The 26,251-nt window shown below is 43.4% G+C and overlaps 1 protein-coding gene across 3 annotated transcripts in view; it reads left to right on the top strand.

The window, feature by feature from the left end:
• The window catches only part of KCNMA1 (potassium calcium-activated channel subfamily M alpha 1), a 763,502-nt gene that overhangs the window by 599,592 nt on the left and 137,659 nt on the right, over nt 1-26,251 (top strand). For all 3 annotated transcript variants that reach the window (XM_052640358.1, XM_052640359.1, XM_052640360.1), the window contains exons 16-18: nt 4,572-4,640; nt 13,819-13,905; nt 21,713-21,789. In XM_052640358.1, coding sequence (XP_052496318.1) covers nt 4,572-4,640; nt 13,819-13,905; nt 21,713-21,789 — 233 coding nt within the window. The remainder of the gene's footprint in view (nt 1-4,571; nt 4,641-13,818; nt 13,906-21,712; nt 21,790-26,251) is intronic.

Genomic DNA, 26,251 nt, shown 5'->3' on the forward strand with positions numbered 1-26,251 from the left:
TCACTTATTGGTATCTAATTCTGGTGTTTTGTTTGCCATTGTTATTGTTTTTTAAACGCTTTACTGACCAAACAGCATATGTCTGCATTTTGTGCTTTTGGCAACCGCTTCATTTCCTCTGCTTTATTAAGAAGCAATTGTGTAGCACGCTGCACTGAGACTCGATTTGCACTTTTGACATTTCTACATGAAAGTTGTTTAATCTTGAACAAGTTGCTTGATTTCTGCTTTTGGCTTTTCTTCTTAAATGCCACTTGACCTTGAACAAGTTGCTTTTCCCTCTTTGAACTTCAGTTTGTCCTCTGTGTGAGAAGGGCAGGGCCAGTCAATCTTGAAGTGCCTGAGTCTGAAAAATCTATGGTTGTGGCACTGTTTGCATTTGCACGCACACCTCTTTTTATTTTGCTTGTCTTTATGGCAATTTGCAGACCCGGCCTTTTTTTTTTTTTAAGGAATTGAAGGTCTGTGGCAAGCCTGTTCAAGCAAGTCTATCCCATTTTTCCAGTAGTATTTGCTCACTTCATCTCTCTGTGTCACATTTTTCTAATCCTCACAATATTTCAAACATTTTCATTATTATTATATTTGTTATAATGATCTGTGATTAGTGATCTTTGATGTCACTCTTGAAATTGTTTTGTTTTTTTGACAATGGATTTTTTTTTTTAATTAGAGTATGTTCATTATGTTTTAGACACGATGCTATTATTGTGCACTTAATAGACATGGTATAGTGTAAACATAACTTTCTCATTCACTGGGAAACAAAAAATTTCATGTGACTTGCTCTATTGTGATATTGCTTTATTGAGGTGGCTTGGAACCAAACACACAGAAGCCAGGATCTCCCTGTGATCACTTTGTTTGTATCACTTAGTCCCTGCCTTCTTAGTCCCTTTGGCCAGTGAACAAAGGCTTATTTTAAGTCCAAGAGTTCTTGAAAGAGGCCTCTCTACGGCCCCATAGAATCATTTTAGATATGGATTTGAAAGTTACAAAAGAAGACTCAGATCTGCTGGTCCGCCCTGGGCTAGGTGAGGAATATGTACAAAGCCATGTAGCTTTTAATGACTTTTCTGAGTTATAAAGCGGCTTTCTTTTTATATAGAGTTGGAAAATGGTATTGTAATAGCTAGGCAGACATGATTCACCCTAACTATGAACTGTTTCTTCCCTTCTCACGAATACAATCAGGTCATTAAAGCAATTTAGGTCCTTGATTCCAAGAAGCATCAGAATCCCAAATGGGAGTGGCTATGGCTTGAAGGATTTCAGCAAATCAGCCTCTTCATGGTCTGTACTGAGTTAAGATCAGCCTTCTCCTCAAGTTTGGCTCTGGGTTGCTATTTACATTAAAAAGTGGTTACTTAATCTGGTAATTTATTTCAACAAATATTGCATAAGCCATCTGATATTTTAAACAATTTAGGCTCCAGAGGTAACAGCTCCATAAACGGTGTGTGTTAGTGTGATGCTCTATCAAACATAACTTAGGAAGAGCGCTTTTCCAGCTGTAGTTGGATATGTGGGTTGGTGTTTCAGCAACCTGCATGATCAGCACAGAGCCCAGGTCATTCAAGTCTGTTGGCAGGAATCAGGAAACCCGCAAATCACCGGGAGAGTCCCAAAGTGCCTGGATGCAAGTCTGAAATCTGACTGTTGAAAGCAGTATGGGGGACCATGGCTTCCTAGGCAGGAATGAACAGCTGGCCTTGTTCCCACCAGAGAGCCGGAGGCCTTCCCCAGCAGGTTACCTGCAAGCAGCGCCTCCATCTGATGATGGCACTTTTCTGTGTAGAACCAACCCAGAGCCTCCCAGTCCACTTGGAAGAAGCTGCAGAAGTCTTCGCGACCTTGTCCCCACCTCTCTCCCTGACCTGGTTGCTGTCACTTCGCTTTGTCACTGCCACTGTTTTCACTCAGCTGCAGCCTCACTGGCTGTAATGCTGGTCCTTAAACATTGTGACTCCCTTTTACCTCTGGGCCTTTGCACTTGCCGTCTCCACTCCCTAGAAAGCTCTCTGCCTAGATCCCCTCACTGCCTGCCCCTGATCACCATGCTCCAGCGCTCTGTGCTCTTGTTTTACCTTTTCAGAAAGGACCCCCTGGACCATCACAGATAGCACACCTCCCTAGTTACTCTTTAAGCTCTTCAGTCCAGTTCAGTTCAGTTCAGTCGCTCAGTCGTGTCCAACTCTTTGCGACCCCATGAATCGCAGCACACCAGGCCTCCCTGTCCATCACCATCTCCCGGAGTTCACTCAGACTCACGTCCATCGAGTCGGTGATGCCATCCAGCCATCTCATCCTCTGTCATCCCGTTCTCCTCCTGCCCCCAATCCCTCCCAGCATCAGAGTCTTTTCCAATGAGTCAACTCTTCACATGAGGTAGCCAAAGTATTGGAGTTTCAGCTGTAGCATCATTCCTTCCAAAGAACACCCAGGGCTGACCTCCTTTAGAATGGACTGCTTGCAGTCCAAGGAACTCTCAAGAGTCTTCTCCAACACCACAGTTCAAAAGCATCATCAATTCTTCGGTGCTCAGCCTTCTTCACAGTCCAACTCTCGCATCCATACATGACCACAGGAAAAACCATAGCCTTGACTAGACATACCTTTGCTGGCAAAGTAATGTCTCTGCTTTAACCTCTTAGGTGTTTTATTTTCTGCACAGTATTTGTCCTTATCTGTAAAGGTTTCATGTATTCACTGGTATATTTGCTCATTGCCTGTCTACCCCAGTATAAAACAGGCTTCACTGGGGACAAAGATGTTGTATATCCTGCCAGGTATGAGCTGGGGACTTAGGGCAAGTTACATGGGCTTTCTGAGCCTTAGTTTCATCACTTGTAAAATAGAGCCATCAGTGTGTGCTTAGTCGCTGTCGTGTCTGACTCTTTGAGACCCCATGGACTGTAGCCCACCAGATTCCTCTGTCCATGGGGATTCTCCAGGCAAGAATACTGGAGTGGGTTGCCATGCCCTCCTCCACGGGATCTTTCCAACCCAGGGATTGAACCCAGGTCTCCCACATTGCAGGCAGATTCTTTACCATCTGAGCTACTAGGGAAGCCCAGAAACACCAATGGAAGTCTGAATAACTGGGGTCATATCTTCCTTTTACGGATATTATGGGGATGAAATGAGAACACCAAGAGCCTGACCTGTGACCCAGCACCTCCTCCCCATCACAATGCTAAAGCTGAATAACCATCAACTCATTTCTCAATCCGTCAGTCAACCAATATTTTTCTATCTAAAAGTCCTTAAAGCATGAGTGATAATGCCCATTTAGGAAACCTGTGATACATAATATATATAATTCTTTGTTAGTTTATGTGAGCTTTTATTTCTATGAGTTTATAAATATATGTTTTCACTGTGTTAGGTTATTTACATCTTTGTACCTACAAAATAATATTCCTTGATCTACCTTGAAGTATTCTTCAAAAAGTCATTTTGAATGCAAATACTGTATGCTATTTTATCTTTGCCTTTTTATCGGACATTTAGGTTACTTTAAGTTTTTTTTTTTTTTACTGTGTATTAGTACTTCCGTGAGCATCTTTATGCATAAGTATTTTACTGAACTTTTTTTTTTTTTTCTGTTCTCTTAGAACTGAACATGAATAAGCAGAACTCATTCATTTCTTGAGTTTTCTGTAGCAGGTTCAATGTACAGTACTGTGGGGAATTCCAAACAAGTCCCTAACTCTTGAAGAAGTTGCACTTGTTGAGGAGATAAAGTTCAGACCATGAAACAGTAGGAGGCAACCACAGCCGGGATAAAATCAACGGAGGGCTAAACGACATGGTTGCACACAAGGTGCTGGAGGTGCTCTGAGACAGAAAATCAGAGCGTGACAGTAGTCTGAGAAAGCCTACACGGAAGGTCCAGTTTGACTTGGGCCTGGAGATTGGGTTGGGAGCAGAGGAGGCTTTTTGCGGTAGGAACCGTGTGGGTGAAGACCTGGAGGCAGGAGCCAGCCGGCCTCTGTGCAGTCTGGGCTGCGGGTAGGAACGCCCGGCAGATGCGGTGAGAGAGCTTGGATGGAGCCAGGAGTCGCGGTCCCGTCATCATGTGCTGGGCACTTACACGGAGGCTAAGGGTTATTACCATCATTCCAAGCGGGCAGGGGTCTGCTCGGAACAACAATATGAGCCATTTGTACAAAAGACCGAAATGGAATCCAAATAACAGGTCCAGCTGCTCCAAATACCTCCCTCCCCCTGCAGTTAACATTTTACTACCCGACCGAGTAACTAATGAATCTGGCCCAGCATAAATCCCCAGACAGAAATCCCTGCTTGGGGTGTGTGTCTAGACATCCAGACCTGAGTGCAGTTTGCACTTTGAACATTCAGCACCTTATCACTTGTGAGAAATCAAGTTTAATGGGGAGGATGCGGAGGTGTGGCTCCTAGCCCCCTCCCTCTGGCACACAGACTGTCGAATAGGGGTCCCTTGGATAATGACCGCATCAGGAGATGGAAAGGTCGTAACAGTGTTTGTTGTGTGGCTCTGGTCATTTGGAACCACTGACTAGGAAGCACTTTCTGTCTCATTGCAGGCTGTGTTTTGTGAAGCTCAAGCTTCTCATGATAGCCATTGAGTACAAGTCTGCCAATCGAGAGAGCCGGTAAGTTCGCCATGACCCAGCGCCCAGCTGACATTTATGATGGTGAGCATGCAGGCGGGGAACATTCAGTTCACTTCTTTCTTAACGTGTTATTTATTTGTTTGGAATCCTAATGCAACACTTCTCTGACTTGAAGTCACATATCAAGGTGTATTTAACTAGACCCTGCCACTTCTATCCCAGAGACACCTGGCATCCCAAACCCCACTGGAGAGACTGCTTCTCCAGGGGAAAGGAATGAGGCATCCAGATCTCCACCTGATCACACCAACTTACACTTTTCACCCTCTAAATATAAAATGAGGGACAGACTCTGTCCTTAAACCTATGTTTACTGCTGTGAGCAAAAAGCAGATGGACTCTGGCCTCCTTCAAAGCAGGCATGGGGCAGAGCCGTGATGGGAGATCACAGCTCTCTTGGAGCCAAATTACAAGCAGCCTATTGTGTACCATATGTGTTTCTCCCGGTGCAACTGAAATCCAGGTGGCAGAATATCAGCTTCATGTAAATTAGCCCAGAGAACCGGGCTTGGAGGCAGGAGCCCTCTTTATTTATTTATTTTGTACTTAATTATGTGCAAATCAGACTGATGAGGGACCGGGTCTGGTCAAAATAGATAACACTCTGGTCAATATATGAGTTTGTGCTGGAAGGAGGAAGCATTGCCATTAACAAGGAATTTTTGTTGGAGTACTGGATGCATTACAGATAAAAGAGAGATGACTTTTTGCTCCTCAATTCTTATCAATAGCTTTAGAAGAAGGAGAGCTTACTGAGAAGTGCTCAGGCTTATGTCCCTTGAACTGACATCCATGTTAAAAAGTTTACCTGTAGGTGTCTATGGGAATGGTGGAAATATCCTCCAACATATGCCTTATTAACTGACTGCAGGGCAAGACTAGAAGGTTCCTGCTATCATCATTCAAGAAGTTTCCATTTTCTGAGTGCATGACTCAATAAAGCCAGACTTTCAAATATGTAGCCCATGTCTCTATGAGCCAAACACAAGCAAACAAACAAACAAAATCAAACACTGGATTGTAAGCCAGTCAATCCAATGTTCTCTGTTACCTAAACCACAAGATCAGATTGCTCACAAAGTCAATCTGATCACATATTAAATAATTTTGAATATCCAAATCAACCAAAAGGAAGACAAAATGGTAGATTTGGTGACCACGTGGTAGACCGTAGTCTTAGCAGTTGACAAGTATGTATGTAGATAAACGTTTTTCTTCTCTGTGCTGCCAAAGTGAAGAATATTATTTGCAAAACACCCGAGAGTTCTTGGCCATTTGCTGTTCAACAGATAAAGTGGATGTTTCTGGGATTGTTGCTTGCCCATGTTGTTGCCAATATACCCCTGTACCTGTGTAGAGGAAAATGTGTATCCTGGGTTTCTGCAAATGATATTCTCATGTTGCCAAGTTAGTAAATCTTTGTATAATTTAGTGCTCTCTATCACTTCTGTGCATCTCTAAGGGAAAAAATGTCATCATGTGGGTGATGACATCATGTGGTGTTTCTCAGCCATTCTGGAATAATTCCATGGCAGGAGACTGTACCCTGTACCTTAACCAGCCATCTCCCACCTGCCACTTCTTGGTCACAAAGAAGGGAGAGAGAAAGACTGTTAACGGTTTCAACGTGAATCCGCTGTCACCGTTCTAAGAAAAATAACTCAGTGCTCTCCCTGAAGGCACAGTCTTTTATTTGATAGATGCTCCAACAAAGCCATATTTGTACATACAGAAAGCTTTTAGAATTTCCTTTTTCAGAAGAGGGAGAAAAGAACCAATAAGACTTGGGTTTAGCTTTCTGTCTATAGCTGCCAGCTTTAATCTTCAAACATGGCTTGGTCTCAGTGTGGAAGCACATTGGTTCTTGTGGAAAAAGGTGTGTTGGAGGGAATGTGGATCATGCCTCCAAGAAAACACAGGACTCAAACACAATATTTGTGTTAAAAAGAACTGAGCTGCTGACCCTTCCTGAGATAATCATTTTGATCTTGTTCTTCATTTAAAAATGTCCCATTTGCCTTCCTCTCCCATTTCCTAAGCGACTGGGTGTTAAAATTCAGAGGGCCACCCCCCTTCTTTTTTTCCACCCCTGCCCCGTGCCTCTGACCTGTGTGAACCGCCTCCTTTGTTGCTGTTTCACCCCCATGATACTGTTCCCATGCTTTGCCAGAAAACCTTGTTTTCACATGCATCCTTCACATAACTTGAAACAAAGGTTTTATTCCTTCTTTCCTTCTGGTGTCAGTCAATTAATTATCCAATTGTTTGATTTTCAATTCTTTTCTTGTCGTTTTGCAGAAGCCGAAAGCGGTATGCTCTCTTCGTTAACTTTCCTCCCAACTTCCACCCTCCGTCTTCACGTCTAACCACAGGACTAACCCTTTGCCAAGAATTCAGGAAGATAGAGATTATATATATGTGTACACATATATATAATATATGTGTATATATATTCCCTTGTCTAGCCCCGTATATACATATATTATATATATGTGTGTATATATGTGTTTTTATATACAAACCTCTCTCCAACCAGAGTCCATAAAAACTGGAAGTAGCATATTGCTTTTCTTGTTTGATTTGGCGATTCTTTTGGATCATGCACTAACTTCTTTGCAGGAAACCTACACACAAAACAAAGGCCCAATCCTGTTTTCAGTCATGGCACCAGCGATGGGAACAAACGCTAGTAGAGCTGACAAAGGAGAACGGGTCTCTCCAGCCCTTGGTGTCTGTTTCTGTCCTGTCCTGATGTGTTTTGGTGCCGTTTGTCTGCATACCACATCCACGTTCCCGGTGACCTCCTCTGCCCTGTGTCCGGTTTCCAGTTTGTAGAGACAAATCTGTGTCCTTTTATCCACAAAACAGAGACCAAGCCCTTACGCTTAACTCTCTTTCTGTATGCTAATTCTGATAACTTTTGATGTACTTTTCTCCCTGGGCCAGTACTCAGTACAGACTTAGAATGCTGCTACTCAATTGCTGGGTCATCGCATTTGGTTTACTGAATGAGTACTGTTTATTGAGATGAACTCATGTTTCTCTTTCTTCCCAATGTGTTTGGGCATATTTCTCAATGTGAAGTATCTCAGTTTTCACCATGTGACCTCACCCTGTTTTGCTGCTTTTTATGTTGCATGAAGCATGACCAAATCCTCATCGATAGATTTTTTTTTCCCCCTCCAACTTTTTGGGCTTATATTTGCAGTGTTGTTTTCTCCAAGACAGTATTGTTGAAAACATACTATTGAGATGCCTCCTTGTTCATCTTCTCTTGAGTTGTTTTGTTCTGTGGTTGTAATCACTGTTACGTGTTTTTGTTTGTAATTGTGTGTGTGTGTGTGTATCTATCTATCTGAAACTCTTTCCAAAATCAGATTCTTCAGTGATTCTCTTGAGTAGAGGTGGCTTCCTGTCAGTTTGGTATTATTGATATGATCCAACTGCAAGAAGTTACTGCAACACTTTGCATCTTCAAAGGCCCACAGTGGTTGTACCTAAGCTGTTGGCTTTTGGCCTTTGAGCCCTTTTATCTTGTGGTGAGGCATGTTGTGATATAGGCATGGCTTGTCCTGAAGTGTATCAGAAAGTGACACGGTTTGCTCCCAGAACCAGATATCCAGCATGGTCCTTCCCAAACGAACTCTCTTTCCCATCCCATAAGGCTACTCGTTTCCTTACGTGCAAAATAGATTTTAAAATGACATTTCTAAAATTACTGAGATGGATTCAGGCTAAACAAGTCCTTGCCCCTGTCACTGGCAGACCACAGAGGTGGTCATTTGAGTGTGATCAACTGGGAGCAATCTTTATTATGCTGTCTCTGTGTAAGTGAATTGGGCTCAAACATATTGAAGCATGGAATACCCACCGTGCCCTTACATGCATTTCATAGGAAAAGTGTGTGTGTCTAGTTGTGTGGGACTCTAGCAGAATATATTTTAAACCCAAGAAGAAATGAAAAGTTCCAGAAAGTCAATAAGATTTGTGATTTGGGGTTTCTTTAGGCTGTGCCTGAACATAGCCCATAAACTGCAGGGCAACCACTGGTCAAACAAAGTCCCACCCAACAGCAATCTCTGTGACCTTGTGTGGTCAGAAAGACCACCCCCCAGTGGCATGATTCATCTGGGCACAGCGTGAACTAAAGAGCTACATGTCTTTAGCTTTTTGCCCTAGTTCATGAAGTCCCATTAGCTTGCTAGACACAGATATAATTACCATGTTATCAAGTACAAACTGTTTTCTCATGTGAGTGATATTTTTTGTAATTGCTCAGGGAATGGTACGCTACACCTATCAAAATTGAGGGGAGGGAGGAGAGAAATACACACCTGTCATATTTATCCATAATGGATAAAAAGTTCGCTTTAAAAAAATGTGTTTCAGTTGAATGACTAATCCTTGGTTGTCTCCAAAAATAGTGACCAAGTAAAGTTTATGATGACTGAAGAAGGGATAACTAGATGTTTCCCAGCTGTTATGCATAAGTGGTGGAGAAAGGGAACAAATCATTTTGCTGCTGCTGCTGCTGCTAAGTCGCTTTAGTCGTGTCTGACTCTGTGCGACCACATAGATGGCAGCCCACCAGGCTCCCCCGTCCCTGGGATTCTCCAGGCAAGAACACTGGAGTGGGTTGCCATTTCCTTCTCTAGTGCATGAAAGTGAAAAGTGAAAGTGAAGTCGCTCAGTCATGTCTGACTCTTAGCGATCCCATGGACTAGAGCCTACCAGGCTCCTCCGTCCATGGGATTTTCCAGGCAAGAGTACTGGAGTGGGGTGCCATTGCCTTCTCCGAATCATTTTGCTATCAAGCAACAAATCCCCAGGAGTGTGGTCACTCCTTTGGTAGACCCAACTGGTGAGAACTGCAGCTTGGTCTTTGGAAGAACATCTGTGACTACTTTTCTCTTTATTAGAGAAAGAAAGAGACACTTCTGTAACTGAGGCCACTGCTTATGGTTTTCACTCATTCAAGAGAGTTGAAATGTGCCTGTTGCAGGCAGGGCTTTAAGCTGATTACTATGAGAAACTTGCTTATAAAAGTAAATAAAATAGGATTATGGTTTTCAGTCTTTTATTTAATTATGGTTTCCCTACAGAAAATAAATATTTGCTCCATAGGGTGTATAAGGAACTAAAAAATAAGTCTAAATACAAAACTAGGAAAAAGAGAGGGAGAGTAAGAATCCTTAGGGAAGAGGTCACACCAACCCTTTGCCTCCAGCTGTTACTGAATGTTTTCAGTTGAAATTAACAAGGTCATAGAAGAAAAAGAGGATCATTTATAGTTCCTTGAATTAAGAAAAAAATCCACCCCTGCCAAGAAGATGTCCCTATTGGAATTCTACTAAGTGGTATTTAGGCTTTTTTTTCTTAGAGATTTCCTTGATTCTTCACGAGACACATCTTGACGTTTATCTGTGATAAATTGGTGAATTAGACAAAATTGGAGCAAAAGCCTGTTTTAAAGTGAGGCACGAGGAGGGAGACTTTTGGCAGCCATAAAAGCCAAACAAACTTAACGTCTTTTGAGATCAAAGATCTTTGGAAAGATTTACATATTCCCATTAGAAGGTCAATAGCGTATTCTAAGGGTAGCAAGCATTTGGCAGCAAAAAGAGTTACTTCTGTCTAGGATCCTTATCTTTTTATAGTTTCAAAGAAAGGAGGATTGAATGGATTTAAACGTTCTAGATTTGGAATGTGGATAGAAGACTCACTGCCTAAAATATCAAAAAGAGTAATAGATTTCCTTAAAGAGACTTTGAAACTTTGTACCCTTACACAGGAACTATTATATGTAATGGTCCCCTGAAATCAGGGGCACATGCTTCTTTACCAAACCCTTAAATCTGTGAGTGGAATGCAGCACAACAAACTTCTTTGTGTATCTAGATTTCTTTTCTTCGTTATTCTCAAGAGCTGAGCTCAGTCTTTTGATTCCCACCCAGAAGGGTGCCCTAGGCTGAGCAGGATACTGCAAATGATGCAGCCTTGGCTCTCACACAGAGATGATGTGAAGCTTCTCCTCCTGTCCAAAAGAGAACAAGAGGGCATCCTAGAATCGCACGGTCAGTGATGCCCTTGGAGGTGCTTACAGGGCCTTACACAATCAGCCATGAGGTTTAAGGAACAGGGAGATACTCCACTGTGCAGCCAAAAGCTGGTCCAGATGAGCCCATCTCCAGATAAGGCATGGGGATAAAAATGCTTTGGATATCTCAGTCAGTACAGAGGTCTTCCAGTACCAGTAAGATGCCTCCTAGGTAGTTTATTGGCACCAAAGATCAAACGGAGAGCAGTGATGCTCTGAGAGATTGTCTGCATCTTGTCTAGTTGTTGTCGTTACCTTGCTTACTAATAATAGTGACCATGTATTAAGGATCTGCTTTGTGACCCCTCACTCAGGACATAGTATGTATGGTATGTACTTTAATTCTCTTTGTGACACTATAAGCTAGCAATTATTCCCCCCATTTTACAGATGAGGAGAGTGAGGTTTATCAGCAGGTCCATGCCCAAGGCCAGGACCTGAGCTCAGCTGTCCGACACACACACCTGTTCGCTCAACCAACACAGGCATCGAAACTGAGATTTGAACACTAATGTACCTGACATCAGGGCCCAAAAGCTTTCCTTTCCGCCGCACTGACTTGACTAAAGCAAGCTTGAAGGCTGTAATAAATTATCTCAACCTGCTGTCTTCAGAATGACAGTCCCAAATCCTCACTGTACACCAATTCTTATTCACTGTTGCTAAAGAACAAAGGAAATGAAAAGAAACTTTCCATTGATAGGAACCATGACACAATGGGCTTGATCACTGGAGTGCAATTAAGCATATGATGCAAAAAAAAAAAAATGAAACAGGTTTTGTGTGAGGCTTGTTTTGCTCCTATGTGTCACCTAGACATTGATGAGTGTCAAATTTCCTCTTTTGAATTGCATTGTTAAAACTACGATAGGATTTCTTTTTCACTCAGAAGCTTTTACATCCTTATATGAATACACATCAAAATGTAGGCTTATTCAACTTCAAGAAATTAGTTCCTTTAAACTCCAGAAGGACTCAGAATTTTCCTGTATATTCCTGAATATTATTCTGGAGTGTACATTTTCTTCTCCCTATAATAACTTTATCTAATTATGGCCATGGTATTTTGGTATGAAGTTCTATGTTCCATTCTACAGGGCCAGCTAAAGTGATGATTTCATTAAAAGTGAAATACACTTTTGGCTTTTTTTTGCAATAATAAATAAGAAAAGCTAATATACATTAGCTTTCTATGCATCATCTCCCTTAATCCTTTGAAAAAAGTAAAGCAGACTATGCTTATTTTCATCTTGTATGTGAGGAAGTTGAGTTGTAGGGAGGATTAGTAACTTGCCCAAAGTCAGACAGTAACTGAATGGTGGGGTTGGAATTTGGACCCAATTTCTTATTGCCGAATTAGGGCACGGAAGAACTGCCATACAGCACAGTCATGAGGATAAGAAAGTGTGCAAAATCCAGCCTTCTGCTTTTCTAAAACATCCCATTTAACTGACTTCGAAACAGGGACCCTGACTTTGAAACAGGGACCCATCGAAACTGTCATAAGCTCTGACCCTCTTCCTCTATAATGGTGAAAAGTCAGAGGGCTGCTAAACCAAGGTGAAGAGTAGCTGAAGGGTGTGTTCAGGAGGTGCCTGTACGGAGCTCCTGCCCCTTGCAAACTGCTTTAGTGTGGCCTGCTGCTTCCTGACTGGTGAGGAATCTCACTGTTGCCTATGGTTCTAGGGCAGAACACTCAAATCTTCATAGACACTTGCTGCCATTTAGTGTTAATCACAGTGACCTCACAGGATCGGCTTCCTCCTGTCAGGCCTTGTTACTGGTAATAGTTGATGCTTCTGTGACAGCAAACATTTTGCAATAATGATCTGCTCTGAGTTCTCCAAAGAGAACAAAAGTTCACCTGGGTCCTTCCTGTCTTGCTACGGATGCCTTGCTGTGCTAGCCACGGCACTTTTCTGGAATGGTTTTACCAGCAGAAAAAGATGACGTCTTAAATGCCATCCTCCGTTTGGATTGTTTTAGACAGTGGAGGAGTTCCTTTAGCCTGATTCCAGACATCTATTACCATAAACACCAACTTTTCAGATCAAAAAATAACTCTGTGGTATCTAGTGCTGCATTTACAATGCCTCAGTTCTGTGTCCATTAAGCTCAAAGCCTCATCTCTGTCTCTGTGTAAAATAGTCTGTATTCTGCTTTTGATCTGAAGACAGTTAAGTTTGTTTCATCCATTTATTAGATTAGGATACATTTATCTCTTCTGTCAGTCCAAACACAGCTTGGTCAGCTAATCTATTTATACCACTTTGAAATAGGACAGTGTATATTTAGGTTTATACTTCCCCATGGGGGAAGTTTTTTTTAGGGATGATTTGCATTTGTTTTTTCTAATTACAAGTTGGCCCCAATCAGGTTATACTCGATACATACGTTATTCGAACACTCTCATACCTTTTTGTAAACAGCAGACTGGAATCATTAAGTATTTCCAACTGCTGGCATTTTTTGTTTCTTCTCTCATTGTCAGGGTAGATGCAATTCTTTCTACCTAGGCTGCACATGGAATCCACTTCCAGGTCCGTATCAATGTTATGCAGATATTCCGCTTGCTTCTACATTGGTTACAGGCATCCCGTACCATTCCCTGCAGTAATATGTAGTGTGTATACATGTATGTTTCTGTATGCATATAGGGGTCCCATTAATACCCTGCCATCTAATGGAAGATCAGTGTAGCCATAGCTCTGTTAGACCAATAACGCCATCAACAGTAATTTCCCAAACAATACATGACTAGGAACTTTGCCTCAAACCAGAAGCCCATGGCAATCCCATTGTACAAACTCAGCCCTAAAATCTGGATTTGCTTTGATATCTGCAACTGGGAGTGTGCCAGCCTGGGAACCTGGCAGCAGAACTTTATGATGGCATCATCCAATTAGATGTGGAGATCAGGCTCTAGACAAAATCTTTGGGGAAAGCATTAGACTAGTGGGCCCCCTATAAAGTTAACAATATGGTGTAGCCTTTAAGGTTTCCTTCAGAACATGACCTCATAACTACATCTTTTTTGTTTGTTTTTGTTTCACTGAGCAGTATATTAATTAATCCTGGAAACCATCTTAAGATCCAAGAAGGTACTTTAGGATTTTTCATCGCAAGTGATGCCAAAGAAGTTAAAAGGTAAGAGTTTATTTTCACTTGCCTTCCTTTTTGGCTCAGCTGTACCTATCTCCATGCACTGAGATATGCTTTCAGTGTGTACTGGGCCCTAACCCCAGAAGTGCTTAACATGTCTGTTTCCATCAAATGGTGCTGAACCTTAGGAAAAAAGGATTGTGCTTTGACATGCTTCCATGGACTCCTCATCACACAATGAGTTCCATACCTTTGAATTAGAATAGTAACATTTTAGACCTAGGAGACCCTAGATACCTGGTCTTGCATTTTCCAAGTGAAGAAGCTGAGTCTCAGGGAGATTAAGTGATTGTTAAAGATCACCCCAATTCCTGATGACCCAGGACAACATAGGACAATGGCCCCTCATCTAGTGCTCTTAACATTATCCAGGCAAATTTACTCGAGAAGTCTCCATTTTCTACTTTAAGTGTCAAATGGAATCTCAAAAAAGTTTGGATTAATTTCAGATGAAATGCCAAACTGGCTGTATTTCTATTGGTGGCCTTTCTAGATAAGTGGCTGACTTTGTCAGGTTTAATTCTTAAGCCTCTGTAGGTACAATCCAGGATTTCATTGGCCTCAATGTTTCATGACACTTTTGTTCATATTCTCAAACCTGTTTAAACAGCCCAGGAAATCATAGGACTTTCTGCAGAATACCATGGAGTATTATTATATTTGATTCTAGCCTGTGAACTAGAAAAAATTTACTGATAGAAAAATGTGACTCAGAAGGTCAGAAAGGTCACTCAGCTCAAGGACAGTGTCACATAAAATATCTTAAATAAATGATGAATTGTTCAGGTGTGTCATTTTTATATTAAGCCTATTGTCTTCACTGGGCTTCCCAGGGCTCAGTGGCAAAGAATCTGCCTGCCAATGCAGGAGACACAGGTTTGATCCCTGGATTGGGAAAATCTCCTGGAGGAGGAAATGGCAACCCACTCCAGTATTCTTGCCTAAAAGAGTCCCATGGACAGAGGAGCCTGGTGATCTACAGTCCATAGGGTCACAAAGAGTCAGAAACGACTTAGCCACTGAGCATAAGAATATTGTCTTCATCCAGTGAGCTCCTATTCAAAGTCAGGCTGGTGCTGGGTATTCTACAGTCTTTGTTGCTAGTCCTCAAAACAACCTGGTGAGGTTGGTCTTCTGAAACTCTCCAGGCTTCAGTTTCCTCATCTGTGAAATTGAGACAAATGATTTGTACAAGGCCATGCAAGTTATGACCAACCTAGATAGCATATTCAAAAGCAGAGACATTACTTTGCCGACTAAGGTCCATCTAGTCAAGGCTATGGTTTTTCCTGTAGTCATGTATGGATGTGAGAGTTGGACTGTGAAGAAGGCTGAGCACCGAAGAATTGATGCTTTTGAACTGTGGTGTTGGAGAAGACTCTTGAGAGTCCCTTGGACTGCAAGGAGATCCAACCAGTCCATTCTGAAGGCATTTCTTTGGAAGGAATGATGCTAAAGCTGAAACTCCAGTACTTTGGCCACCTCACGTGAAGAGTTGACTCATTGGAGAAGGCTCTGATGCTGGGAGGGATTGGGGGCAGGAGGAGAAGGGGACGACCGAGGATGAGATGGCTGGATGGTATCACTGACTCGATGGACGTGAGTCTGAGTGAACTCCGGGAGTTGGTGATGGACAGGGAGGCCTGGCGTGCTGCGATTCATGGGGTCGCAGAGTCAGACACGACTGAGCAACTGAACTGAACTGATGCAGCATATAAGCAAGTGGCAGAGCCCAACTGGAACTGGTCTTTCCTTTTCTAAGGAAATTTTTGACCACAGTTAGAAACACTCGTGAATTTGTATGCAGAGTTCCACGTGCACCAGCTGTGTTCTAAGTTCCAGATACCTAACATTGATGAACTCATTTAATCCTCTCAACAGTGAGACAGGGAGCATTGCTACTTCCATTTACATGTGAGGAAACTGAGGCGCAGATTAATTAACTTGCCCAAAGCCACGTGCCTACTGAGTCATAGGGCCAGGGTTTAAAACCAGTAAGTCCCATTCCAAAGCTTACATTCTTATTTGCCAAGAGGTGAATCTGCCATGTTGAGCACAGACCTATGAGATTTGACAACTGACACTTATTTTCTTCCTCTTCATCCCCTCTTAAAAACTAGCCCTACTAGTTATAAAAGCTTTTAGGGGGACTTCTCTGGAGGTTCAGTGATTAAGACTCCATGCTCCCAATGAAGGGGGCATGGGTTCAGTCCCAGGTTGGGGAACTAAGGTCCTGCATACCTTGTGGTACAGCCAAAAAAAAAGAAGCTCAGGAAAAAAAAAAAATGGGGTGTAGAAGCTAAAGAAAAAACTCCTTGAGACTGAGGTATCTAATGACTTAAATTTACTTCTGCAAATTGGGACAGGATTGTCATTATTCAGGTGAAAGTGGAAAAGCTCCTTATCCAGTTCATAGAACCTCACCTTTTCTAGGAATACCTGCCAAACTGGGGTCACCTGCAAGAGGAAAGCGAGGCTAAGTGGGACTGAAGCCCCTCCAGGTCTCCTGGGAGAGAAGGTTGATCCCTTGACCAGACATAAGACACAAAAGCTGGAGCATGCCTAGGGGGCTGGGGGCACACAGTGTACCATTGATCACATGTACCTCCCAGATAGCAAATATAACATGAAGCTCCTATTTATGTAATTCTATTTCCTATTGCATCTCTCACTAATGAATGTCACAGATACCAGGCAGTCCAAAAAACAAATTACCTCCTGTGTTAGGGAGTACAATATGTCTCATTTCAGTGCTTTATGGTGTTCACAAATACATGCTGACACAATCAGCCTCAACACCAGCCTGTAATTTTCCATGGTGTGTGATGTGTCAAGAGCAAATGCTGTCAGTTAGGGGATTGAAAACCACAGAAAGGACATTGGAGGTTTGCAGGAAACTAAACAAGTTTTCTAAAATGGACAAGTAGATTATAATGATCTAGTATTGAGTTTGCACCCTCTGTTGCAAAAAAGGGTTGGGAAAAAGTTAATGGATTGTAGCTCCGAGAAACTTTCAGATGCAGTGCTTTAGGAAAAGAGGGGTGAAACCCTCCAAGCATTATCTTACTGCTTCACTCATCAAACATCTGCAGGTCACTCACTTTTGAGAACACTGTACTAGGTGCCAGGAAAGCAGTAGTGAACAGTGGGGAGAAGACACTGCTTTCATGGGCTCACATTCTAGGGAGGAGAGAATTGCAGTTTTGTTTGTTCATGATGCAAAGAATTAATGCAACTGTCACTGATTTAGATTGCGGGTAAGTGATGGCTCATGGAAAAGGCAAGAGAATTCCAAAAAAACATCTACTTCTGCTTTATTGACTATGCCAAAACCTTTGACTGTGTGGATCACAATAAAGTGTGGAAAATTCTTCAAGAGATGGGAATACCAGACCACCTGATCTGCCTCTTGAGAAACCTATATGCAGGTCAGGAAGCAGCAGTTAGAACTGAACATGGAACAACAGACTGGTTCCAAATAGGAAAAGAAGTACGTCAAGGCTGTATATTGTCACCCTGCTTATTTAACTTATATGCAGAGTACATCGTGAGAAACGCTGGGCTGGAAGAAGCACAAGCTGGAATCAAGATTGCCGGGAGAAATATCAATAACCTCAGGTATGCAGATGACACCACCCTTATGGCAGAAAGTGAAGAGGAACTAAAAAGCCTCTTGATGAAAGTGAAAGAGGAGAGTGAAAAGGTTGGCTTAAAGCTCAACATTCAGAAAACAAAGATCATGGCATCTGGCCCCATCACTTCATGGGAAATAGATGGGGAAACAGTGGAAACAGTGTCAGACTTTATTTTGGGGGCTCCAAAATTACTGCAGATGGGGACTGCAGCCATGAAATTTTAAAAGACCCTTACTTCTTGGAAGGAAGTTATGACCAACTTAGACAGCATATTCAAAAGCAGAGATATTACTTTGCCAACAAAGGTCTGTCTAGTCAAGGCTATGGTTTTTCCTGTGGTCATGTATGGATGTGAGAGTTGGACTGTGAAGAAAGCTGAGTGCCGAAGAATTGCTGCTTTTAACTGTGGTGTTGGAGAAGACTCTTGGGAGTCCCTTGGACTTCAGGGAGATCCAGTCAGTCCATCCTAAAGAAGATCAGTCCTGGGTGTTCATTGGAAGGACTGATGCTGAAGGTGAAACTCCAGTACTTTGGCCACCTCATGTGAAGAGTTGACTCTGATGCTGGGAGGGATTGGGGGCAGGAGGAGAAGGGGACGACAGAGGTTGACAGATGGCTGGATGGTATCACCGACTTAATGGACGTGAGTTTGAGTAAACTCCAGGAGTTGTTGATGGACAGGGAGGCCTGGCGTGGTGCAATTCATGGGATCACAAAGAGTCGGACACGACTAAGCAACTGAACAGAACTAAAGTGATGGCTGCTCTGAGGGAGAGATATTTGAGCAGAGATGAAGGTGATGAAAAAGAATCCATTGAACAGGGATCAGAAGGGAAGAGGAGACACGGTGGTAACAATTTTGTCGTGTTTAGGGAACTGAGGGGGTGAGATGAGGTTAGAGGGAACACCAGGGGCTGGCTTCCATAGGACTTTATACAGAGGCTGTGTTATTACATGGAATCATGGATGGTCTTAAGCTGGAGATGATGTAGTGAAAGGTGTTTCATCTGGATGGTAGAGAATGGGAGGTAAGTGGGGGTGGGGGGAGAAGAGGCCCATGGACTTGGGGGCTGCTGCAAGAGATGAGTAGAGGTGGAAAGAAGTAAGACCAACTCAGAATACATTTTACAGAGTTTGTAGGACCCTCTAATGAACTGGATATAAGAAGTGAGGGGAAAAAGAGGAATCAAGAATGGAGCCTAGACCTGGAGCTTACACTGTTGAGGGGAATGATGGCTCCATCTTACCAAGATAGGGTAAATTGGGAAGGAGCAAGTTCAGGGTGGTAGGAAATCAAGAATTTTATCTAGACTAGGATAAGGAGGCAATACGCACTAAGCATACACATCGAGATGTCATACAGCCAGTAGGACCTAAGATTCTGGCATTCTGGGAAAAAGTGAGGGCTGGAGAGGTACATTTGGGTGGCTGCTGTATCAGTGAGGGTCCTGGCAAGAAACAAGTGACATGCTTAAATGGGAAAAGGGAGGTGAGTTTTATGAAGGGACCATGTATAGCTGTGGGCACAGAGTTAAGGAAAACTAGCAAGGGATGAAAAAGCACCTCAGAGCTCACAACAGACTGGAGCCACTCTTAGCCCTGGATCTTCAGACTCAAAGGAGGGCTGTCAGAACGTGGAGAGAAAGGTTGCAGCGTAGGAGACACTGCTGGCAGGAGCTCGGTCCTTCAGTAAAGGAATCTCATCACTGCCAACTCCTACCACTGTTCACGCTCCAATCTCCTGCCGGCCCCTCCCATTGGCCAAACGCGACTGGAAACCTGAGGACAAGGAGACCCAAAGCCCAGCTTTGCAGAATGCAGATCTGGTCTTGATGATGGATGGGGCAAGGTCACCAACTGGAGAAGGGGTGCGGTGAGGAGGAGAGGGAGTGGCGAGAGAGTTGACAGGGAGGAGGAGGTATGAGGCAGGGGATCCTGAGAAGTGTGAAAAGGCCCCTGGCATGCACAACCGTGGATTTAAAGCAAAATCAGTTGGCCCAGAGGTGTGTTCCTTTCCCCAGCAAGGCTCAGCTGCTTGAGTACAGGTGTACTGAGCAGCAGGGCTTTGCCAGGTGAGCATGGAAGGCAGAGATGGGTGGGGAAGTGCAGAGAAGTGCCTGTTAGCAAGAATCAGCTGGAGCTTAGATACTCTGCCCTCGGCTGGGGGGAGTGCATCTCCAGGTCACCACAGGCCCCTCCACCCCCATTTCACTCATTAAGTTTACATGTGTGGCCCTTTGCATATTTCATTTTCAGAATCCAGCTTTAATTCATGAAATAGTCATACTTTACCTTTTTAGTCATCTATTCAGACCCATCATTGTCTTACCATCTCTTTAGTGGAGATGTGTTAAGACCCTGGGCTCTGCCACTTGACTTTGTGAGTTCCAATCTGGTCTCTGCTACTCTTCTCTTTGTGACCTTGGGCAGGCCACTTAACCTCTCTGTGCTTCAGTTTCCTTATCTGTAATTCAGAGATAATAATTATATCTCTTTCAAAGGATTGTTTGAGAATCAAATATGTTAATGTGTTAATGCTTATAACATGCTTAAAACAGCTCCTGGGCTATAATCTGTGCTCTATAAACATTTTTGTTACAATTATTATTATGTGTAGAAACATCAAATGGGGGAGAAAATGTCCAAGGGAAGTGAAAGAAAAATTGCTTCCTCCTTTCCTGTCCTTCCCCTTTCAAGGCAAGTCATCACTGATTGGATTCTTAGCCACACTGTCACTCAGCCAAGCAATCAGCTACCTTTTGTTTTTTGCAAGATGGTTGAGAACTGGCATTTTAACCAGTGGCTGAGCTGCTAAGGTAGAAAGAGCTTTGGGCTTGACTTTAGACGTCCTGGAGTTGGCTAAGGTCTAGGCAGGATGGCTTTGGGCAGATCATGACAACCTCCTCGATTTACAGATGAGGACACTGAGTTCCAGGGACTGCGGCGGCAAGATCTACACAATCTCTTCCAGATCCCAAAGCCTTAGAGTTGGTTTCCAGCCAGTGCCAAACATAAATGAAGTCCTATGAGAAACAAAAAGGAACTGAGAATAACATGGTCAAGAAATGTGTTTGTTTCTTTATAGTCTAGGTCAAGGAAAGACCATGTTTATCCTTGGCATTCAGTTGCATGTTGGGAGTGATGAAGGTGGTGAGCCAGAAATTTTGTTAGTCTCCTTATTCAGAAGGTTGCTCCGGTGAATTTTATCACTATCACAGTACCCACCCCCCTCCCCAGTACTGAAAGGATACAGGCCCCCAGTGCTGTTTTTCCAGGCCCTGTACATTTTAAACAGTGCTCCAGTGACCTTGCTTTGTCTCATCCAGAATATCTCCAACACAGCCAATGCACCTTGTAATCACATATTGACACTTGAGTCACCTGAGGGGATGTTCTTGTTGATTGCTGCCTGTGGGTCACCTTTCCACCCAAGTTTAGTCCTCTACCCTAACCCTATAACACCCTCTGCCCAACCCATCCCTGGGGTCAAATGAACTCTGCTCTTTAGTATGAAGAAAACCTTCACTAATGCAGTATTCTCAGGTCCGGAGAGCGTGGGAGTGAGTCTGGCCTGTGTGGGAGTAAATATGGGCTATGAAATCCCAGAAGGAATTTGACAGAGGACCCCCACGACTTTCGCTTCTTCTTCAACCTTCCTTACCTTGGCTGACAAGAGAATGTGCTTTCAAATATCAGTGACAAGGCTGATATTTTTATTTGACTGAGGAATGTCATCCTTGTGCCCTTTTCATACCTATTTGATCAGACCATGAGGATGTCAGGGATGTATTTAACCTCCCACCGAGGGCCCAGAGCTGGTTGCCCAAGTGTTCTGATGAGTAGCATTGAGGGCTGTTCTCCAAAATGAAAGCAGGGAGGGCAGACGTGGTGTGTCACGTCAGCAAACTCTCTCCCAGCTCCTTTTCAAATAAAAGTTTATGAAAAGAAGCACTAACTCAAATTGCAGAATCCTGTGTTTGAAGTAAATGGTCTAGCAACAAACATTTCCGTCTATGAATGTCTAAACCTTTCAGAAGATTAAAGGAAATTAGTGCTGGCGTGTTTCATTAATTTGGCACCATGGTGGAGGAAATGTGGTCCTCATTTCACTTGGGTGGATTATGAAATGTGTCAGTTTTTCCATTCTCTCTCTCCAGGGCGTTTTTTTACTGCAAGGCCTGTCATGATGACATCACGGATCCCAAAAGGATAAAAAAATGCGGCTGCAAACGGCGTAAGTAGTGTTTCTTTCCCCCTCCCCTCCCTCTCTCCTTCCTCTTTTCCCCCAATTCATTTCCCTTCTCCTTTTCTTTTTAAAGAAACACTAAACATCAAGAGGGTTCTTGAATATGTTTATGTTTCACCCCACAGTTTAAAGAGACATGAAATAAATGCTTGTCCTCACTTGATCAGAGCAGAGGATGGAAAATCGCCACCATCAACACCTCGGTGTGAGCCTCACGCCTAATCCCCACTTCTTGACTCTAAAGGGATGCCTAGGTAGCTGTGTCCATCAAACACAGTAAATGCAATCTATGTTTGAGATGGAGGGCAGCCGAGGCCCTGGAGGAGGGAGTGTTTTCGCCTGGTGATTTTCAGTGGACTAGGGGCTGTCAAGTGTAAAGGTGGCTGTGCTAGGGCTGAAGGGAAACTGAGTCTGAGGGTTTGGGAGCTGACTCTCTTTCCACTTGGGATCTTTGCTGGATTGATTACCAGAGGTCAGAGTTTTCAGCTATGATACCTTCAGACTGGCCTAAGGGAAGAACTTGGTCATCCCCAATGGACTTTATATACCATTGCCTAGTGACCAAACCTCAAACACCATTGCTCTTTGGGATGGATTAGGTTGGGCTCAAAGCAGCCAGTGGGACTTCTTGAGGAGGATATGTTAAATCAGGAATGGTGGATGGTGAACTCTTGACCTAAAGCACTAGGGCATCACGTTAAGCTTGCAGTCATTACATTGCATTGTTTAATAGAAGTTGTTCACAACCCTGGAGAAAACAGCAATAGTGATTCCTTCCTTCCCGTGGTGTTTTTAATGTTTCCAGAGCTCTTGGGCTCTTTAAGATCATTATTATCTTTGATCTTCAGCATAACCTTGCATAGTTGTCAGCGGGTATTATTAATCCCATTTTACAGAAAGAGGAAAGTGAGGCTCCAAGTTTAGTGGGAGGATGAGATTGATGAGATCACACAGATCTGACAGACAGGGGTTCAGGCTCACCTGAAGACCTATCTTGATGCTGTTCCCTAGTCTTTTTTGTAAGAGAAAAGGGCAGGGTGAGTGATCTTGGGTCTGAAGAGTAAGAACCCAGTGATAAAAGATCACCCCACAACATGCTTTTTCACAAGCACACACATGGGCTTATGTCAGTCTTGTGGCAAATGCTCATGGGAAGCACTCTTGGTCTAGAGAAGTTTCTTCGGAAACATTCTAGGGCTGATTCCCAAGCTTGGGGCAGCTTTGGTCCACTGACTTAACACACGATCTCCTTTACCCATCTCTGACACCTCACCATGCAGAGTAGCCATACCTCTAACTTCTTGGGGCCTAAGAATTCTCTAGTTCTGGCAGCCTACCAGGAAGAGCATCTAAAATCCTGTAAAGACACAGAACAAACTCACTTCTCATCCAGTCCCCCACACTCCATAACTCAAAAGGCCCTTCTCACTGGGCAGTACATCCACTCGGCTCAGCTCGGTTGGTTGGAAACATAGAAACACAGCTCAGTTGACCAGGCATTGCCTGGATCGCTTCCATCAGAAGGAACACAACATCCCAAGGCAGAAGTACATGGGAGAGAAACAAGTAGGATAGGATGAACTCTTGTCAGAAAACCCTTGTAGTGGAGGGGTTTGGGGAATGCAGGAGAGTCTTAATGCCAATAACCCTTGACCAGATACTTGCCAGAGAATCTGGCCCCATGGGGTATCAGTGAAATGGCAAGGCACCTTTCACTTGTTGCTCACTCATTCACATGTGTTTGAGTGCCTTCTTTGTGCAAGGCACTATTCTTGGTGCCAGGGAGGGAGCAGTGAATAAGACAATCCCTGCCCTCCTGGAGTCTTCACTCTAGTGAATGGAGATAAACAGTGAGATAGAAATAATTAAATACCTTCAGAGAGAGACAAGTGCTCTGCAGAGAGAGGAGACTGCCTGAGAGTGTGAGGGATCTTGTAGGGGATGCTGCTTTAGCCAGAAAGGTCTGGAAGGCGTTCTTTGGGAGATGATGCTGAAGCTGAGATCCAGTCCAGGTAAACAGCATGGGCAGAGGCAGGGATAAGTTCGTGGTGTTTGAGCAAAGGCAGGAAGGCCAGTGAGGCTGGTGGAGTCAGGGAGAGGTTGGTAGGAGATGAGGTCAGGCAGAGGCCATGGGAAGAAACTTGGGTTTTAGTCCTATAATAAATACAGCCATTGCAAGAGTTTAAGCAAGTTAATGATATCATCCATTCTTGTTTTAAAAAATCTCCCTGGTGACTAGACAGAGAACAGGCTCTAGGGAGCCGAGAATGGAAATGGCAGGGAATGACTTCTGCTTGGATGCTGACTCTTGCTTGGATGCTGACATGTTCCTCACTGGGCACTGACGTGGAACCTAGCAGTCAGGTTTTTAAGTCCCTGGAAATGAGGGTTTGACCTCTAGGATATTTTTCCATCTTGATTCCAGGCAAGCAAGCAGCAGCTGGCTTTAGCTTCATCCTGGAGAGAGAGGGACGTAATTGTTTGAAATAATTCTACTCTCATTACCTTTAACATCGGTTCAGCTAGTGAATCGAATGATCTCGCATCCTACAGGGCAGCACAGACTGCTACAAAAGGTCTGTCCCTGCAGAGCCAAGCAGTGAGATAGGGCCTCGCTCCCTCTCTCTGCACCCTTCTCCCCTCTAGGGCCTCATGGAGGCCTTCAGCTGTGAGGCTAATGCTTGACAGCGGTCAGAACTGTCCACATACCATTCTTCCTCATTAAAAGGCCATAGCAGCCCATGCATATGTGTGCAGGGTGGTTAGAATAAAATCAGTGATTAAACTTGAACTTCCCTGGGCATACTGGGCAGGTTAGGAAATTGGGGGAGATAGATTAGGGTTGCAAAGAAACTTTTATTAGAAGGAGCTAGAAGTGTTAATAATGCATGCAAGTCAGGGTGGTTTCCTGCCTTTGAATACACATTGGCTGTAACCCTAAGTTGGAGAGGGCAGCAGACCCACACTCCATTGTCCAAACCTGGTAGGCCTAGTATTAATAATTCATCCTGGAATGATATGTCTCTGGGAGGGCAGAGCTGATGACGTCCCTGGATTTTATTGTTTTCTAACCCTCCCCTCCCAACCTCGCTTTTCCCTTTCTAAATCTCCCCACCCCATCCCCAACGTCCCCATTCACCTCCATTCAGTCTTAAACGTCTTATGTCATACTACCTGGAGAAATATTGAGTGTGGACACTCTGTTTCTGGAAATTCTGTGGTAGTATAGTTTAACTTTTGCATTTTTTCCCATTTTTTCATAGTTCTCCATCCAGGAAGAGAGTCAAATTCAGCTGTCTGGCCAAGGAGCAAGTTATCAGAATCTGCTATTTACTCATTTTCTTTTTCTGTGTAACAAATCCGGTCTAATGATTTCCCTTTTTCTCCCCCAGCTTCTAAAAGTTTGCCAAAAGGTGGACTCCTAGGGGACAAGTCATGTTCTAAATTGCTGTATTTTGAAGGAATTTTCTTTAACTTCTAATCATTGACATATTTTTGATTTATTTTTTTTTTCTCATTGCTGCCTTGGAATACGGCCCCTACTCTATTTTAACTGCACACTGGTAGTGATATATTGTGAGTAAAATGGGTTCCCAGCAGCCCAGAGTCCAGTTCCCCCTGTCTTTCTCTAGAAGAGATACTTCTTTTATTTTCTGTACAGTTGCAGTTTCTTTTTTCTTTTGGTATTCATGTTGCATGTAGCAGTAACATCATGCCCCAACTTGGTCTGCAGAGTAGCCTGGAGCTGGAGAACCCTGTGAGCAGGGAACCCCTCTCTGTTCATCCACCTCCCACCCCCTCCATTGCCCCCCATACTCCCCCCTCCCTGCCAACCTCTTGCCAGCTTCTGGCATTGTCTTATTTTTCCACTTGAAAATAAGACCTTGACAACAGTGTTTCTCTTGAAGGCCTTGTCTCAGGGACCTTGAGGGGACACTGAGTCGGCTGAGGTAATTACCACTAGCTCTAGAAGCCTCATCAATTGGAGGTCATTGTCATGCTTGCCTTTGATAAATTATACTTGGTCTCCTCTACTATTAAGCTTGAATTCCTATCCTGAAGGAAACACATATGCTGCATATATATTCCCATGTTGAGATATATATATATGATATGTACCAGTACTTTATATGTAAAAATGTACATTTTTATATATAACCATAGAGATATATAGAGAGTGATATATTTATTACACCATACGTGCCTCTCTACATGAGTAAGTGCTTGAGAGAGAATTAATTGGACACCCAACTTTGGGACTGTAAGTACCTAAATTGCCTTACTGGAGACAAGTATTTCCACAGTGGTAATTATTTTCTATAGTCTGTGAAGTACCTTTGCTTTAAAATCAAATTTCTCCCTCAGCAATACCCACTAGGACATACCTAGTTCCTGTATACCTAGACATCTTGCAAGATCTGCTTACTTGTTTAAGGCAGAAAGGGATGGC

This window comes from Budorcas taxicolor, chromosome 5 (assembly GCF_023091745.1).
Source record: "Budorcas taxicolor isolate Tak-1 chromosome 5, Takin1.1, whole genome shotgun sequence".
Lineage (NCBI taxonomy): Eukaryota > Metazoa > Chordata > Mammalia > Artiodactyla > Bovidae > Budorcas > Budorcas taxicolor.